Raw genomic sequence first — 20,313 nt, 5'->3', positions numbered from 1 at the left:
ATATACAATAATGTAAAAGATGTGAATGTGGAATAGTTTTTAGAGACCACTTTAACCCTTAATCTGCCCTTCAAACGTTCTTCTGAATCTGCCTTCTTACAGCCATTCAGCAAGTCAGCAATATCTCCTTAGGGATTGCTGAGGGTAAAAGAAATTACAGCATGTAATATTGGAATCAGCAAATAGTAGGTTGTTGACCTAAAATTTGAAAGTGTTGTTATTAGGCGAAGAAGAAATTAGGAAAGCAGCACTAGGTACTCCAATGTCAACACTGTTTCATCAAGTGGATGGATTGTGATCTGGAGAGATGATAGCAGCAGAAATGAAACATAGAAGCAGGAATGCATGGTATTAAGATTACTTGAGTCTGATAAAACTAAACATTTTAATTAATAAAATAAAATAAAATAAAAACCACAGCCATTTTCAAATACTGAAGACATAATTTGCACACTTACACACACAATTTCCCTTAAACTGACACAGATGTGCAGAGGTGATGCACGAGTGGGGCACACAGGATCATGTGCCCCCCTCCCCCCCGATTTCTGCCACTGTTTGCCAGCCCAGCTTCGTGACATAGTGCAGCTGGGCCCTTTTCTGTGAGGCAGCTGCCGGATCTGGTGAGCTGTGCCTTAGAGGGAGAGGCAGGAGCAACAGCTGGGAGCTTCAGGGACAAACTGCTGCTTTCTGGGAGGAGAGACTAAGGTGGGGGTGGGAGGTTGCCTGGGGAAGGGGTGTGACTCGAGCTGTTCTGGGGGCAGCTGAACTTTTAAATTGTGCTTCCTCCCACTATCACCAGGTTGTCTCTGGATGTGTCTGTAAAATACCTTGGTTTAGGAGCAAGTCTAGCAGTAGTGAGTTGGAATATAGTTAAAGTTCTAAGGGACAATTTTTCAGATTTCTAGAAGGTTCCTTGGGTATTTAGTACATCTGAAATTCAGGCAACAAGCAAAAATGAATTTTGTTATGTATTTATAAATTAAATAATAATTAATACAATTATAAATTAAATGAAATTTAATATTTCCTAACAGATGTTTTGTTGCTCAGGTAACAAAAAGTACCAGAGAATTTTCCATGACTAAACATTTCTTCTCCAAAATATTTGAGTATTAAAATAGCAGGATAATGCAGGCCAGGACTGGCTTATGATAATGATTAGTGCTTATGTGCATATTTCATTAGTAAGAGTAAATGAGTAGATTTGAATCAAAACCCTCAGAACACAGACCTACACATAAAGACTCCATTACCTCAGCTAAGACTAGGAAAAAAGCAACCCAAAGCAAAACCAGCCAAACAAAACACAATGTCTGTTATTTTAGCAAGACCCTCATGTAACAGTAAAGGGTACATGAATGCAATTCAGTACATTAAAACTTCCCCTAATTAAGACACTTCATTTAAACTTTAATGAGAGTTCTTGCGGGAACAGGCTTATTGGCTTGAAGAGGGAGCTAGTACTAATGGTTTTCATCAGTGCTGAAGAGATCAGGAATGCAAACATGGCAAATTACATTACATCTAATTATGTAAAGGGAGAACAATATTATATACTCACCAAAACTTGCTTAGAATTACATAATCTTGATTTACATGTACTGGAATAGTCAAAAACGTTTCTTCTGAAGTTCTCTCCAGTAGAAACTTGGTCTTATAGAAACATTTTCACCATTTTGATATGAGAAAGAGAATGAATTAAGAGAAAGGCTTTGGAGTTTATGCAAGCTAAGTACAGACTTGAGGTATAGCACTGTGCAGTGTTCCTGCTTTGTCAGTGCCCTTGAAACAACTCTTAATAACAGCGGATGAAAGCCTCATGTTGAAGCACTGTATATATTTTCTTTTTGATTTGTAAGGAAAAATGTTTCTGTGATACGTAGGTACTCTGTAGCAGAACAGTGCCTCTGTTCAGTTTTGGTTTAACAGTGTATTCATGAAATATCTATTTATGTTATTGTTTCAGTTATTCTTGCATGATGACATCAGTTAAAACATCTCAGTTCCACAGAGTTGAAGAGTTTGTAGTACAGAGGGATGAGAACATCAGGAAAATGTAGTGTTTGGTTCTATTCTTCACTGAGTACTCAAATACCAAAAAATAGGTTTTCTACAAGCACCATTATTTTTACCAACAGCAGGATTAGAATGATAAAACAATAATAAAAGGGATTGGAAGTAAATATTAGAAGAAAAATTGGCTTCATTACCATGAGTCTACATGGGGATACACCTTAAATTAAATTTACTCAGAGCTTTTCAATGGGAACGTGACAACCAAGAGTTACCACCCAAAATCCTTACTCTGTTCAATCTACAAGCTATGTAAGCAAACAATAATGGGTATAATAGCACCAGTAGTGAAAGGGTAGCCAATTGATCACCAAGATTATTTCCATCCAGGATGTTTATACTATGGCCAAATTGAAGATCTATCTCAATGCATGAAAGATGCCTTTGAAACATGTAAAATTACAGAGGCTGTATTTGTTGGTCTGTTGGCTGCTTATGACACTGTAAATCAGCATGCACTTCTACTGAAACTGGCAAGAATTCTGAGAAAGAGCAAGATGGTCCAGGTCATCTCTTCCCTGCTCCAGAACCAATGTTTCTTTGTTGAGATCGATGGTCAGGAAAATCAGTGGCATACTCAACAGATTGGATTATCCCAAGCTTCAGTGTTAGCACCCTGGCTGTTTAATATCTACACAAATAACCAATCAGAATTCCCCAACATGCAAAGATTCATTTATGCAGATTACCTTTGTATTGCCACCCAACTGAAATTAGTTGTGACCATTGAGCTCTAGCCGGCTCCCTGATCATACTTAGAAAATACTATTATACATGGTTCCTGAATGCCAATCCTAGCAAGACAAAAGTGTGCACCTTTCAAATGAAAATTCCAGATATCGTGGAAGGGTACAGTACTTGAGCAGTATGAACATCCAGTGTACCTTTGGGTCATGGTAGATTGAACACTGACATTCAAAAAGCACATCAAGAAGCTGAAAAAAGAAAGTGAACTCCAGTAACTGTGTACTCCAGCAACTGGCCAACTCAAAACGGGGAGCTGACCCCAAAACATTTAGAGCAAACAGTTTCTCCCTGTGTTACCCAACTGTGGAGTATTGTGCCTGAGTATGGTCATGTTCAAGCCATACACACAACATAAGAACATAAGAATGTCCATACTGGGTCTGACCAAAGGTCCATATAGTCCAGTATCCCGTCTTCCAACAGTAGCCAATGCCAATATGTATTTATCTAGTTTTTTTTTAACCCTGTTGTATCTTGGCATTTAGAACATCCTGTGGCAAAGAGTTCCACAGGTTGACAGTGTGTTGTGTGAAGAAATACTTCCTTTTGTTTGTTTTAAACTTGCTGGCTATTAAAATCGATATTGAACTCAATCAATCCTTTAGAATTATCAAGGGACTTTGAAACCAATTCCTACACTGTTGCTATACTGCCTTAGGGAGATTGTACCATTATCAGTGAGGCAAGATGCCTTCAGTAAAAAAGGAGAGACAAGACATCCACTGCATGGACACATTTCACCATCAAGAGGCAGAGGTCTAGAAAGAGCTTTGCCTCTGAAAATTTCTCACCCCAAAACACCGCTGTGGAAGGCTACAAGGTAAAAAGTTTCAGGGAATGCTGATGATTTGGGAGAACCCAGTTTCTTCAGGACAATTACTTCCAGGCACTGACCTCAAACAAAAATACTGATATATTCTAAATTGAGCTGGAGTGACAATATGAACAATTGGAAGCTGATGCATGACTCCAAATGTGAATGTGGAGAGCTTAGGCAAACACTTCAACATATTGCCTGATACAAAGCCCCCAGTCAACATCCTGTACTCCGGAGGAACTATTAGACATCCTAAAGTAACAAGCCTTGTGGATGGGGTGAAGTGGTAGATGTGGTATATCTTGACTTTGGTAAGGCTTTTGATACTCTCCCACATGACCTTCTCATAAACAAATTAGGGAAATAAAACCTAAATAGAGCTATTATAAGGTGGATGTATAAGTGGTTGGAAAACTGTTCCCAGAGAGTAGTTATCAGTGGTTCACAGTCAAGCTGGAAGGGCATATGGAATGGGGTAACATGGGGATTAGTTCTGGGTCTGCTTCTGTTCAATATCTTCATCAATGATTTAGATAATGACATTGAGAGTACGCTTATAAAGTTTGCAGACAATACCAAGCCAGCAGGAGTTGCACGGGCTTTGGATGATAGGATTAAAATTCAAAATGATCTGGACAAATTGGAGAAATGGTCTGAGGTAAATAGGATGAAATTCAATAAGGGCAAATGCAAAGTACTTCACATAGGAAGGAACAATCAGTTGCGCACATACAAAATGAGAAATGACTGCCTAGGAAGCAGTATGAAGATAGGGATATGGGGGTCACAGTATATCACAAGCTAAATATGAATCAACAGTGTAACACTGTTGCAAAAAAAGCAAACAGCATTCTGGGATGTATTAGCAGGAGTGTCGTAAGGAAGACACAGAGTAATTGTTCCACTCTACTCCACACTTATTAGGCCTCAAATGGAATATTGTGTCCAATTCTGGTGCCATATTGCAGGAATGGCCTGTGATGGGATGTTAGATGGTGTGGGATCTGAGTTACTACAGAGAATTATTTCCTGGGTATCTGGCTGGTGAATCTTGCCCATATGCTCAGGGTTCAGCTGATCACCATATTTGGGGTCAGGAAGGAATTTTCCTCCAGGGCAGATTGGAAGAGGCCCTGGAGGTTTTTCGCCTTCCTCTGTAGCATGGGGCACGGGTCACTTGCTGGAGGATTCTCTGCTCCTTGAAGTCTTTAAATCACGATTTGAGGACTTCAATAGCTCAGACATAGGTGAGAGGTTTATCGCAGGAGTGGGTGGGTGAGATTCTGTGGCCTGCACTGTGCAGGAGGTCAGACTAGGTGATCATAACTGTCGCTTCTGACCTTAATATCTATGAATGTATGAAAGATGTGGACAAATTGGAGAATGTACAGAGAAGAGCAGCAGAAATGATTAAAGGTCTAGAAAACATGACCTATGAGGGAAGATTGAGATAAATGGGGTTTGTTTCGTGTAGAGACAAGTGATAACAGTTTTCAAGTACATAAAAGGTTATTGTAAGGAGGAGGGAGAAAAATTGATCTCTTTAACCTCTGAGGATACGACAAGAAGCAATGAGCTTAAATTTCAGCAAGGGCAGTTTAGGTTGGACATTAGGAAAAACTTTCTAACTGTCAGGGAGATTAAGCAGTGGAATAAATTTCCTAAGGAGGTTGTAGAATCTGTCATTGTAGAGCAGGTTGGACAAATACCTGCCAGGGATGGTCTAGTCCTGCCTTGAGTGGAGGAAACTGGACTAGAAGATCTCTCAATGTCCCTTCCAGTCCTATGATTCTATGTCATATGTGACAACACCAGGTCTTGCATGAGGTTTTGGAGAAACAATCTATGATGATGACACCAATGTTCCAGGATTTCCATGGCTGTTGGTTTCAAAATGCAGTTAATGCTGTTTTTGACCTATAAAGCCCTAAATAGCATGGGACATACCTAGTTGGCAGACTGCCTCTTTTGCTACGTGATATTGACACAGCTGCAATTAGTGCTGCACTTGAATTGGTACTTTCTTGTATACAAGGTGGGCAGTTACTGGACCTGTACTTGGACTTTTCCCCCCTCCCCCTTGATCTGAAATAGCTTAAATCTGGTGAGCTTCACGTCACACTGTAAAACTTATGTTTTTCCCAGGTTTGAGGGAGGAAGGACAGAATTGCATCGAGTGCTGGGATTTGTGTGCTGAAGCTTCAGGCTTGAGGGCTGAGATTTTGTATTCTTGATTTCTTTCCTGGCTTTGGGAAATTAATTTTACTCTTCTTTGCATCAGTGTTTGAATTTGCAATATGTGCCAAAGGCACCTACAGCCCTGGATGTGGAAGCTTTTATGTATGATTTTATATATACAAACACATTTACATAAGCCTGTATCTGTCCAGCTTAGCATTTACAGTATGTTGTTTACTATATAGCAAGCTCCTTCAGGCATTGACCATGTCCGATGTCTGAATCAGAAAGCTGAGAGAATAATATCCTCAAATGTATCCATTATTAGTAATTATTCAGTATTTCTAATCATGTGGATATTTTAAACTCTGGGTTGATCATGTGTAGTTATTTGTGAGTGTTCAATTCATCAGTCTTCAAGCTATGTTATTTAGTTGTGATTATTAATATTATTTCTGGTGAAGATATCAATCATTTATTAGTTATGTTGAGCAGCATCCAAAATGTGCTAGGTGCTTTGCAAATATAGAGGAAAAGAATCCCTGTCCTAAAGGTGGTGCAATGTACATAGACAGACAAAGCCTAGGGGAGAGAGCTGACACATACATGCAAAGTGAGCAGAGTGAAGATAGGATCATCTGAATAGATAAATCACAGGGTATTGTTTCCATTCTCTGATTGCATGGAATCACAAATGTGCTTGGCACAAGTACTTTGGCCTCTCTGCTGACAGTTCCAACATTTCACATAGCCCCAAATATTTTGTATGTGTTGCAATGAGAAACAAGATTTTAATTTAGAAACTTCTCATCCACAAGCACCTGTGCACATATGCCAGTCATTAATATTTTAAATCCAATAATCTGATTGAGATACTTGGGTAGAGGCATCATCACAGAAGAGAACAATGTTCTTATGGCTAAAGCACAAAACTGAAAATCAAGAGGTCTTGGTTTTTACTTCTGGTTTGGTCTTCCTCTATGTCCCTTTTGTAAGTTACTAATTCTTTCTGCACCTCATTTTCCACATTCTGTAAAATGGGGATAATACTGTCTACCTCCAGGTATATTCTGGTGCTGAATTAATCAATATTTCATTAAGTATGTTGAGATAGTTGGTTAGAAGATGTGTAGGATTTATTTGCAAGAAAACTACTAAAAGAAAAGTTTCAGAGTAGCAGCCATGTTAGTCTGTATCCGCAAAAAGAACAGGAGTACTTGTGGCACCTTAGAGACTAACAAATTTATTAGAGCATAAGCTTTTGTGGACTACAGCCCACTTCATCGGATGCATAGAATGGAACGTATAGTAAGAAGATATATATATATATATATATATACACACACACATACAGAAAAGGTGGAAGTTGCCATACAAACTGTAAGAGGCTAATTAATTAAGATGAGCTATTATCAGCAGGAGAAAAAAACTTTTGTAGTGATAATCAAGATGGCCCATTTAGACAGTTGACAAGAAGGTGTGAGGATACTTAACATGGGGAAATAGATTCAATATGCATAATGACCCAGCCACTCCCAGTCTCTATTCAAACCCAAGTTAATGGTATCTAGTTTGCGTATTAATTCAAGCTCAGCAGTTTCTCATTGGAGTCTGTTTTTGAAATTATTCTGTCACAAAATTGCCACCCTTAAGTCTTTTACTGAGTGGCCAAAGAGGTTAAAGTGTTCTCCTACTGGTTTTTGAAGTTATGATTCTTGATGTCAGATTTGTGTCCATTTATTCTTTTGCATAGAGGCTGTCTGGTTTGGCCAGTGTACATGGCAGAAGGGCATTGCTGGCACATATCACATTGGTAGATCACAGAATCATAGAATATCAGGATTGGAAGGGACCTCAGGAGATCATCTAGTCCAACCCCCTGCTCAAAGCAGGACCAATCCCCAATTTTTGCCCCAGATCCATAAATGGCCCCCTCAAGGATTGAACTCACAACCCTAGGTGTAGCAGGCCAATGCTCAAACCACTGAACTATCCCTCCCCCCAGATGTGCCGGTGAACAAGCGCCTGATGGCATGGCTAATGTGATTAGGTCCTATGATGGTGTCACTTGAATAAATATGTGGACAGAGTTGGCATCAGGCTTTGTTGCAAGGATAGGTTTCTGGGTTAGTGTTTTTGTTGTTGTGTTGTGTGGTTGCTGGAGATTATTTGCTTCAGGTTGTGGGGCTGTCTGTAAGCGAGGACTGGTCTGTCTCCCAAGATCTGTGAGAATGAGGGATCATTTTTCAGGATAGGTTGTAGATTGTTGATGATGGACTGGAGAGGTTTTAGTTGGGGGCTGAAGGTGACAGCTAGTGGCGTTCTGTTATTTTCTTTGTTGGACCTGTCCTGTAGTAGATGACTTCTGGTACTCTTCTGGCTTCTTTCCCACCCCCACCCCCACCCCCAGCATCTGGCAGAGAGAGGGACAGCTCAGTGGTTTGAACATTGGTCTGCTAAACCCAGGGTTGTGAGTTCAATCCTTGAGGGGGCCATTTAGGGATCCGGGGGAAAAAAATGGGACTTGGTCCTGCTTTGAGCAGGGGTTGAATTAGATAACCTCCTGAGGTCCCTTCCAACCCTGATATTCTATGATTCTATGACATTTGAACAAGGGGTTTATGAGATAGAGCCCCCACAGAAAAACAACTTTTTTTAAAGTTCACATGTTCTGGCAACATTTTTTTGCTCACAATAGAGATCAAACCAAGGCTGAGATCATCACATCCTGGTCTCAGATGCTCGAGAGTTACACCAACAGAGTGCATGCCATCCACTAGTCCTTTGGGGAATATCAGATTACAATGTTATTAGTCAACGACTTTAGTTCTCCTGGTGGGAGCAGCACCATTCAAAATGCTTGGTGCAGGGGCTCCTATCAACCCCACATTCCTCTCCTGTGTTTGTGCCAGGATCTATGGGAATGTAACTCCCGCATTCCTGCTCCTGCTCATGTGATCTAGGGTCTAAGGGGGGCTTGCCCTTCTGGGGTGGTCTAAGACCCTTTCCCTTCTCCACACGTTATCTGGGATTTGGTAGATCCTTGACCCCTGGTGGTGTGTGAGCCCTGCTACTTACACAACTTATACAATTCTGTATTGAAATGATGCAGGCTGGAACTTCAAGGTACATATGCACCTCTTTGCTTTGATAACTCACATTGGGATCTCATATCACCCACATCTCATATTACAATCACAGTTCTTTTACTCTCCTCAACTAATCCCTAGATCTCTTCATATCACAAGCACACCTGTGTTAACCTGCAGCACCTACTGCTTTTACCATTCAGCCCAGTGACACCAAAAATACAAACAGGTACATTCAATTCTTCTTCCCAATAAACCATAAAATTGTCCTCATGATCATCCCAGTGCCTCTATACATATTCACTCTGTCTGCAATTTATCCTTCTAGCCAAGTCACTTTATGCCGTAACAAAACTACAGATGCTACCTGTGGAGTATATTGTAATCTACTTCTTCTTCTTGCACATCAATAAAGAATATCATATTGGAATAATCTACATGTGAATAAAATAAGGTAGTACATGAACAACATTGGAAAATGTACAATATGACATTTGGAATGTCTAATATAAAACAAGTAAACCTTAATTATTTTGATTGGGTTTGGAGTGTTGTTGTTGTTGTTTACAGTTGAAAGTTAAAGTCATCACTGTTCTGTTTTTACTCAGGCAACAGATGTGAAGTAAATGTAGACGAATGTATATCAGCACCCTGTCTCAATGATGGAAGTTGCATTGATGATATAAACTTCTATAAATGTCACTGTAAGAGAGGCTTTATTGGAATAAACTGTGAGACAGATGTTAACGAATGTTTGCCAGAGCCTTGTCTTCATGGAAGGTGCCTATTTTTATTTTACTATTATTATCTCCAAGAAAATGTACTTAACTTGCAATATTTAAGATTTACTGACAAGGGAAGGTTGATAAAGATAGTTTTAATTATGTTCTTTCCATAAAGTAGGAGTACAAGCACAGTTAAGGATGATAAATGTTGCCTGTTTAAGATAATATAATATACTGGTATATTATCTCAGTTCTTCTTCCATTTGTGTTCATTAGCATAAGCGATTTTCAATAAATGTGGATTAATTAGACTTTAATATACTTAAAAGCAACTCTTCAGTTGTAACATACCAACAGGTTAAAACGAAAAGTCTTTGTTTTATTAGCAGCATGTCTGCCCTTTAAAAATCCCTTCAGCCTGCATAATATACCTCATCCAAAGCCCATTAAGGTTAATAGAAAAAATCCTATTGATTCAGTAGGAGTTGGATCAGATCCCCACATGATTAGTAAATATGTGGCTACAATAGAATGTTATGGTTGGTGCTGGAGTTAGAACTATGAATGATGATCTTTACAATTGTATTTTGTGTTTCAGATGTATAGACTTTGTTGCTGGGTATCAATGCTCCTGTGAAACAGGATGGACTGGCTCAAAATGTGAGATCAATGTTAATGTAAGTCTTTAATTTTAATTATGCAGGGAGAGGGTAACATACTATTTGAAACTCAATTTGACTTCAGTAACTTTTAAACATTTCTGCTTATTGAAAACACAAGACAGAAATTGAATTGTTTTAATCCATTATTGAAAAGTTTGTTTCTTGTTACTAATATGAAACTGTATTAGAAATAGTATTGAGAAAATGCATTAAGCTTTTTGCAGTGGAGTGTTTATGATAAATATGAAAGGCCAAAGAAGAATGAAATCTAAATTTCCTGAAAATCTGTTATGCATCTGTTTGGCATAGCTTTTGCTGATTAAATCTCTGAGATAGCTGACATGGTTTACTGAAACATAACTACATTTTGAATTGTGAACAGTGGACTGCAATATTTTTGTATTACATATGACTCCTATGGACAAGAAGTATATCCTAAATTCCTTATGCTAAAGATAGGCACAGTCCAGAAATTTAAAATGGCAATTTCCAAGAAGTTTTATAAATCTATGGTATAAAAGTTAGGTTATAAATTACATCCTATTGCTCTTACACTAACAAACTTGCCTGACTTCTTTGTATACTAGAATCAAGGTGGGTGAGGTAATATTTTTCACTGGACCAACTTCTGTTGATGAGACAAAAAAGCTTTCATGTTTACACGGAGTTCTTCAGGTCTGCAAAACATACTCAGAGTGTCACAGCTAAATACAAAGCAGAACAGATTGTTTAGCATAAGTATTTAACACATATTTCAAGGGACCATTCAAGGTGAAATGGCCAGTTATTACCCTTCCAGTAATAGATGAAAAAGGAAGGGAGAGGGAAAAAAGGAAACTGGGGACGTGGAGCAGTGGTTACTGGGTTATACATTGTTGTAATAAGCCAGTGTTTCTATTCAGTCCATGTTTTTTAGTGTCTAGCAAAGTTATGAATTTAAGTTCTGAGACTCATCTTTCAAAGTGTTGTACAGATTTCCTTTGAGAACAAGAACTGAGAGGTCAGATATAGAGTGATTGTTCTTTGAAAAGTGTTCACCCACAGGTGATATGCTGCTTTTGTCTTTTATCATTTTTCTATGTGAGTTCATTTGAAATCATAGTGATTGTCTGGTTTCACCCACATAGTTGTGACTGGGGCATTCAGTGCACTGAATGAGGTAAACCTCATGGGTATTTGTACGAAGCATGGGTCTTGAAAGATGTGTTGTGGAGTGTATTGATCATTGTAGCAGTGAAGATATGTCTACAGGTTTCGCATCTATTGTTCTGGCAGGGTCTGATGTCACTTCAAGTTGGTTTGTCCTGGTCTGTGGGGAACTTGTTTCGGATGATGAGCTTGGAGAGGCAGAGAGGTTGTCTGAAGGCCAAAAGAGGGGGTTCAGGAAAGATTTCATTCAGGATGTGGTCCCCATCAATTATGGGTTGTAATTGTTTAATGATATACAGTATGGGTTCCAGTTTGGGGAGGAAGGTGACAATTAGGGGTGTGTGATTGGAGGAGTGTTTATTGCCATATTGAAAAAAGTTCTCTTGGGGTATTTGGGTGGCCCATTCCATGATGCGATCAACCTCTCTGGGGGAGTGTCTTAATTTGGTGAAGTAGCTTTTAAGTGTGTTAAGGTTTACACACCAGGGTTTCTCCTCAGAGCATATTCTGTGTAATCTGAGTGCCGGACTGTAGATAACTGATTTCTTGGTGTGTTTGGGATGGTTACTGGATATGTAAAAGTAGTTGTGGTGATCTGCAGGTTTCCTGTATATAGATGTCTGTATGGTTCCATTGTTGAAGCTCATTGCAGTATCCAGGAAGAGGATGCAAGTGTGGGAATGTACTAGAGAAAGTTTAATGGGTTGATGGTGGTTGTTGAAGTTGTTGGAGATCTATGAGAAAGATTAGGTCATCCCCCCAGACGATGAAAATATCATTTATGCATCTCAGGTATATCACTGGTTTTGTGATGATTGGGATCAACACAGCAACAATAACACTTTGTATTCTTTTCAGAGTAACAGCCGTGTTAGTCTGTATTCGTAAAAAGAAAAGGAGTACTTGTGGCACCTTAGAGACTAACCAGTTTATTTGAGCATGAGCTTTCGTGAGCTACAGCTCACTTCATCGGATGCATAACATATCGTGGAAACTGCAGAAGACCTTCTGCAGTTTCCACGATATGCTATGCATCCGATGAAGTGAGCTGTAGCTCACGAAAGCTCATGCTCAAATAAACTGGTTAGTCTCTAAGGTGCCACAAGTACTCCTTTTCTTTTTACTTTGTATTCTATCTATCTATCTATCTATCTATCTACCTACCTACCTACCTACCTACCTACCTACGTAATATTATATTGTGTATCTTTCAAAGTTAGAGAGAGGATGTACTATCTGCTCAATGTACAGCTACAATTACATCTAAAATATAGACACACATGCTTTCATCTAAGAAGAGAGCAACCAACCATTAAATGCTGTTTTCTATGTAGTCATAGTAATTCTTCTTTGACTCATCATCATCATCATCATCATCATCGGCGATCTCTCGGTGTTGAGGATGATTTCTTTCACGGGTTTTGTTTTTCATGGGTCCTTTGGTGACTGAGGAGACTGATCATTGAGCCACAGGCTCATTGGCAGACGTTGCAGGTGGTGTTGGAAGACAGGATTGGGCCACAATTGCTGCATAATAGTTTCCTTTCTTTTCTGGTGGTTTTCTGTGACCAGGGCAAGACAATTTTCCTCAAAAGCGGACGTTCCCTCTCTGACAAGTCTTTGCCAGTTATCCCTATCCTGGGCTGCTGTATCCCAGAGTGTGGTGTCAATGCCATATCTCTTGACATTTATCTTGAGGGTGCCTTTAAAGTGTTTCTCGGCCTCCCCATTTCCTTTCTCCTATGGTAGCTGGGCATACAGCAGTTGTTTTTGTAAGCATATATCAGGCATGCGCACACAGTACCCGCTCCACTTCACTTGGTAGTGGATAATCAGGGCCTCAGCACTGAAGATGATGGCCTTTGTGAGGACACTGACATTAGTGAGATGATCCTCACACTTTATGTTGAGGATCTTTGAAAGAAAGTGCTGGTCATTGCATTCCAGGTTTTTCAGGTGTTTTCTGTAGGTCACCCAAGTCTCACAGGAATGTTGAGGAGAGTTTGGATTACCACTGCTTTATGTTGTGATTCTTGAATACCTGGAGAGACAGTCTGCCAAAGGCAAGGCTGGTGCAGCAGATTCTGTGCTGAATCTCAACATCTATGTCTGCCCTCTGTGAGAGATGGCTGCCAAGATAGCAAAGTATTCTACGTTTTCCAGTTCTTCTTTGTCAATGTAGATCTTCCTTGCTGGGTCTGATTGACCGGGAACTGGCTGGGGGAGAACTTTTGTTTTGATGACGTTCAGAGTTAGCCCTAGGATTTTGTAATCATCAGAGCAATTAAGGGCAATTAAGGGCTCCTTTCAGTGTGCAATTACAGCACAATCATCTGTGTACTGGAGTTCAATTATTGTTGCCAATATTTTTTTAGATCTGGCATGGAGATGAGAAAAGTTGAAAAGGTTGCCATCAGTCCGATATTGGATACCAATGCCCTGTGGTAGACGGTCTTGGGTTAATGTTTTCGTAGCTGCTAAGAAAATGGAGAAAAGTTTGGGTGCCAGTACACACCCTTGTTTTATGCCAGTTCAGATGACAAAGGGCTAAGAGTTAGAGCCACTTCCCAGGATGGAGGCAGTCATCTGGTTGTGGAGGAGTCTTACAGTGATAATAAACTTGCCTGGGCAGCCAAACTTTACATTATTTTCCACAGAGCCTCATGGTTGACAGAGTCGAAGGCTTTGGTCAGATCAATAAAGGACATATACAGCTCCTGGTGTTGTTGTTGACTCTTTTCCTGGATCTGCCTGGCTGCAAAAATCATGTTGGTGGTGCCTCATGATGATCTGAAGACACACTGGGACTCTGGAAGTACTTCCTCTGCAAGAGGGAGGAACCGAATCAATAAGATTCTAGTAAGAAACTTCTCAGTGATGGAGAGTAGAGCAATGCCTTGATAGTTGCCACAGTCAGCCCTGTCTCCCTTTTTGAAAATGGTGATTATGTTAGCATTATGTAAGTCAGCAGGGATTTCTTCGGTGCGCCAGATTTTGAGGAGCAGCAAATGAAGCGTGTTAGTCAGTTTTTCTCCCCGACTTTCAGTACGTCAGCTGGTATGCCATCAGGACCTGGTGCTTTATTGTTCTTCATTTGTTTAATTGATTTGCAGACCTCCTCAGCTGTTGGTGGGTTGGCAAGAGTTTCCCAGATTGGGTAATGAAGGATGGAGTTGATGGTGTCATCAGTCACAGTCAATTCTCAATTTAGAAACTTTTGGTAGTGTTCCTTCAAAGCTTTTTGATGGATTTGTTATCTTTAAGAATGGTACTACCATCTTCGGATCTCAGCGGTATGAGGCCACATAAGCTTGGTCCATACAGGGTCTTTGTCTCACAAAAAAAGCTCCGCATATCATGTCTGTCAGCGAATGTTTGGATTTCTTTTGCTTTGTCCTCCCACAATTTGTTTCTGTTTTCTGATATTCTCCTTTGAACTTCAGCTTTGAGCTGATGGAAAGAGCTCTGCTTTTGGTTGGTTTTGCCAATCACAGAAAGCTTTTTTCTTCTGGTCCACAAATGCTGTAATCAGTGATCAGCTGACAAAATCTTAACAGTGGGTTCCCTCCTCACCCCATGAGGGGGTTGCTGCCCACCCCCACTCCCCGGGACTCCTGCCCCATCTAACCCCCCCCCCGTATTCCTTGACGCCCCCCCCAGGACCCTTGCCCCATCCACCCCCCTCCCCTGTCACCTGACTGCCCCCAGAGCCTGGCAGGAGGGTCTCATGGGCCACCGTAGTGGGTGCCCTCCCCACCCCTAAGAGCCAGAGGCACCTGCCAGGGGGCGAGGTGGGGAGTCCCGGAGATGCTTACATGGGGCAGCTCCCAGAAAGCATCCAGCAGGTCCCTCTGGCTCCTAGGGGCGGGGGGAGAGTAGCTGGGGGGGAGCAAGGGGAGCAGCTGCTCCCCCACTGATCACATCAAAAGTGCACATCAAGGACAAGTGCAGAGTCCTGCACTTAGGATGGAAGAATCCTATGCACCGCTACAGACTAGGGACCGAATGGCTAGGCAGCAGTTCTGCAGAGAAGGACCTAGGGGTTACAGTGGACGAGAAGCTGGATATGAGTCAACACTGTGCCCTTGTTGCCAAGAAGGCCAATGGCATTTTGGGATGTATAAGTAGGGGCATTGCCAGCTGATTAAGGGACGTGATCATTCCCGTCTATTCAACATTGGTGAGGCCTCATCTGGAGTACTGTGTCCAGTTTTGGGCCCCACACTACAAGAAGGATGTGCAAAAATTGGAAAATGTCCAGCAGAGGGCAACAAAAATGATTAGGGGACTGGAACACATGACTTATGAGGAGAGGCTGAGGGAACTGGGATTGTTTAGTCTGCGGAAGAGAAGAATGATGGGGGATTCAATAGCTGCTTTCAACTAACTGAAAGGGGGTTCCAAAGAGGATGGATCTAGACTGTTCTCAGTGGTAGCAGATGACAGAACGAGGAGTAATGGTCTCAAGTTGTAGTGAGGGAGGTTTAGGTTGGATATTAGGAAAAACTTTTCCACTAGGAGGGTGGTGAAACACTGGAATGCGTTACCTAGGGAAGTGGTGGAATCTCCTTCCTTAGAAGTTTTTAAGGTCAGGTTTGACAAAGTCCTGGCTGGGATGATTTAGTTGGGGATTGGTCCTGCTTTGAGCAGGGGGTGGGACTAGATGACCTCGTGAGGTCCCTTCCAACCCTGATATTCTATGATTCGATGACGCTTTAGGCGCCGACTCCCTGGGTGCTCCGGGGCTGGAGCGGCCCCGCGCCCGGCCCCAGCTCACCTCACCTCTACTCCGCCTCCTCCCCTGAATGCACCGCCCTGCTCTGCTTCTCTACACCATCCCCCGGCTTCCAGTGAATCAGCTGTTCGTGCGGGAAGCCGAAGAGGGCTGAGAGGTAGGCAGCAGCTTCCTGCTCAGACCGAGGGTGGTGGAGGTGAGCTGGGGAGTGGTTCCGCTGCACCCCCCCCCCCGGCCCAAGTTACCTGCTGCGGCACGGGCAGCCCTCCTCACACCCTCCCCCGCCCCAGCTCACCTCCGCCTCCCTGGGTCTGACCGGGAAGCCGCAGCCTGATTCGTGGGAAGCTGGGGGGGCGGAGAAGCAGAGCGGGGTGGTGCGTTCAGGGGAGGAGGCGGAGCGGACGTGAGCTGGGGCCAGCGTTGGGGCAGGGAGCTGCCGGTGGGTGCTCTTCACCCACCAAATTTTCCCCTTGGGTGCTCCAGGGCTGGAGCACCCATGGAGTTGGTGCCTAAGGCACCACTTTGGCCGGTTAAATTTAGAAGCCCTTTTAGAACAGGTTGTCTCTTGCGGAACAACTGGTTCTAAAAGGGCTTCTAAATTTAACAACCGGTTCTAGCGAACCGGTGCGAACCGGCTCCAGCTCACCACTGGCTGTAGTCTCAATGTTGTTGTTGTCAAACCAGTCTTGATGACGGCAGGTAGCAAAGCCAATGGATTCCTCTCAGGCCTCATGGATGGTCTCTTTTAGGGCTTCCCAGTCTTCTTCAACACTTGTGTTGTCATTTTCAGGTGTGCATATGGTCGGTTTTTCACTGAGGAGTGATTGGAAGTTCTCTTGGTGCACTAAGGATTGAAGTCTTTGGATGTTGTATTGCCATCTGTGTGATTTGGATTGCTTTCTATGTTTCAGTGCAATCCTGATGGACATGACTGACCTCATCAGGTGGTGGTCAGTCCAGCAATCGTCAGCTCCTCTCATGACATGGGAAATTTGGACATCTCTTAGATCCTGTGTTCTTACAATGACATAGTCTAGGAGGTGCCACTGTTGTGAGTGAGGGTGTTGCCAATTTGTATTGTACTTGTTGCTTTCTCTGAAGATTGTGTTTGTGATCACAAGGTCATGCTTTGCACATTTGCTGAGTAGAAGGATGCCATTGGAATTGGTCTTGCCCACTCCTTCCTTCCCAGTGGTGCTACTCCATACTTTAGAATCTCAACCAACTGTTGAGTTAAAGTCCCCTGAGAAGATTGTCATATCTGTTTTTGGAATGGATGACAAAATTTTATCAAGATCAGTGTACAAGGATTATTTCTGTTCTTCTTCAGCGTCAGGTGTTGGTGCATATGCACTGATGATAGTGGCAAATGACTTATGAACCAGTTGGATGTGGAGGGTCATAAGGTGCTTGGTAATACTAATGGGTAGCTCGGTCATGCGGTTGATTAGAAGGTTCTTGATTGCAAAGCTAATACTGTGTATTCACCTGTCACTTGCTGGTTTTACTTTCTAGAAGAAAGTGTAACCACTGCCCTCTTCACTCAAGTGGCTTTCATCTGCACATCTTGTTTAGCTTAGAGCAGTGATGTTGATGTTGTACCTTGAGAGTTCTCGGGCAACAATTGCTGTTCTGTGTTTGGGTCTTTCACTTTTGATTTGTCAAGTAGGGTATTGTGCATCATACAGGATCAGATCCTAGCTCCCTGCTCTTTTGGGCCAATGGCATAAAGGGATGAAGAATCACAGAATCATAGAATCATGGAATATCAGGGTTGGAAGGGACCTCACGAGGTCATCTAGTCCCACCCCCTGCTCAAAGCAGGACCAATCCCCAACTAAATCATCCCAGCCAGGGCTTTGTCAAGCCTGACCTTAAAAATATCTAAGGAAGGAGATTCCACTACCTCCCTAGGTAACGCATTCCAGTGTTTCACCACCCTCCTAGTGAAAAAGTTTTTCCTAATATCCAACCTAAACCTCCCTCACTACAACTTGAGACCATTACTCCTTGATCTGTCATCAGCTACCACTGAGAACAGTCTAGATCCAGCCTCTTTGGAGCCCCCTTTCAGGTAGTTGAAAGCAGCTATCAAATCCCCCCCATTCTTCTCTTCCGCAGACTAAACAATCCCAGTTCCCTCAGCCTCTCCTCATAAGTCATGTGTTCCAGTTCCCTAATCATTTTTGTTGCCCTCCGCTGGACTCTTTCCAATTTTTGCACATCCTTCTCGTAGTGTGGGGCCCAAAACTGGACACAGTACTCCAGATGAGGCCTCACCAATGTTGAATAGAGGGGAACGATCACGTCCCTCGATCTGCTGGCAGTGCCCCTGCATACACATCCCAGAATGCCATTGGCCTTCTTGGCAACAAGGGCACAGTGTTGACTCATATCCAGCTTCTCGTCCACTGTAACCCCTAGGTCCTTCTCTGCAGAACTGCTGCCTAGCCATTCGGTCCCTAGTCTGTAGCGGTGCATGGGATTCTTCCATCCTAAGTGCAGGACTCTGCACTTGTCCTTGTTGAACCTCATCAGATTTCTTTTGGCCCAATCCTCTAATTTGTCTAGGTCCCTTTGTATCTTATCCCTACCCTCCAGCGTATCTACCTCTCCTCCAAGTTTAGTGTCATCTGCAAACTTGCTGAGGGTGCAATCCACACCATCTTCCAGATCATTTATGAAGATATTGAACAAAACCGGCCCGAGGACCGACCCTTGGGGCACTCCACTTGATACCGGCTGCCAACTAGACATGGAGCCATTGATCACTACCCGTTGAGCCCAACAATCTAGCCAACTTTCTGTCCACCTTATAGTCCATTCTTCTGCCTCCCTCATTCAGTAAGGGGCCCACACTTTCCTTGACTTTTTTCTTGTTGCTAACATACCTGAAGAAACCCTTCTTGTTACTCTTAACATCTCTTGCCAGAACTAATCTAAAAAGGCAGTTGAAGTTTCCATTAAAATGTCAGGGCATAAAATATCTTAGTTGCATCTTCCCATGGGTTCAGGGTATTCCTGGATAATTCTGGGGCATGGCTGATGGTAGAAGGGAATGTAGTGGTATCCTTTTGTGCCTCAGTGATCTCTAATTGATGAAGCAACTTCTAGGAGATGAATATAGGTGGCATAATTTAGAACATCTCTTAGGCAGTCATCCCTGAGATTAGGGGAGCAGAAAAATTGCTTTTCTGCACCCCATTCCAGGCCTTGTACTAAGCATAGTTTTGTTGGATCCCAGGATTTGGTCCATTGATTAAAACTAGAGTCATGAGAAAGTATAGAAAATCTGCCCCATTCCAGGTTATTTGACTCCTAATATTGTGCTTCTGCTTAGTGATGTCTGAGTCTCAAAACATTTGAAGGTTTAGTTCAAATCAGATAAGCATCCTCAATTCTGGAATTTATTTAAAGTTTTTTGACTTGCGTATACACATAGGAAATAGTCATGAATTTTGATGTACAGCCAAAAGTCTTAGATGGGTGAATAACAATTTCTTACATTACACAAAAGATGTATGTTGTACAACCTTGATATTGAAAATGCATGACAATTGGTCTCACACAAGCTGTAAATCTAGGTGGAAAATTACCAGCCAACTTTCCTTAACAGCAAAAAGCTTTAGTGAGCAACCAATTATTTTGCAACTCAACTCAAAGTGCAGCTTTTGACATTTTATTGCAAAACTATATGATTATCAGCTGTTTCCAATGCTAATACATAAGACCCCTGGGTAATATTTTATCTCATCTGGTTATATGACCTGTAGACAATTGTATGAAAATCATATTCAAAAGACAACCAGATTCCATATTGATGTGGATGAAAATGCAGAGATTAGGAAGAGAATATAATCATATAACATCAATATGGAATTGGTTATCTTTTGAATGAATATATAAATATATATATATTTAACAGAGAAGTCTGTCAAAGACATGGCTTCATTAGTGCTATTAATGCTGTTTGCAAGCACTGTGCTTATTAGATTCTTTTTAAAGAATTAGGCCCTAAATCTGCAAGTCGTTCCATACAGGAAGACCACAGTGCCTGCACAAAACCCTATTGAAATCTGTGGGGCTCCCTCCAGGCAGATGTAGGAGTCTGCCCACATTGATTAATTTGCAAGAC

At 41.9% G+C, this 20,313-nt stretch overlaps 1 protein-coding gene across 1 annotated transcript in view; it reads left to right on the top strand.

Annotated features, from left to right (window-relative positions):
* Positions 1-20,313, top strand: part of LOC122464867 (protein eyes shut homolog) — a 79,787-nt gene that overhangs the window by 47,712 nt on the left and 11,762 nt on the right. The window contains exons 5-6 of the mRNA XM_043541924.1: positions 9,516-9,687; positions 10,231-10,309. Coding sequence (XP_043397859.1) covers positions 9,516-9,687; positions 10,231-10,309 — 251 coding nt within the window. The remainder of the gene's footprint in view (positions 1-9,515; positions 9,688-10,230; positions 10,310-20,313) is intronic.

This window comes from Chelonia mydas, chromosome 3, assembly GCF_015237465.2.
Source record: "Chelonia mydas isolate rCheMyd1 chromosome 3, rCheMyd1.pri.v2, whole genome shotgun sequence".
Lineage (NCBI taxonomy): Eukaryota > Metazoa > Chordata > Testudines > Cheloniidae > Chelonia > Chelonia mydas.
Note: the sequence above shows the minus strand (reverse complement) of the source record. Positions and strands in the feature narration are given on the sequence as shown.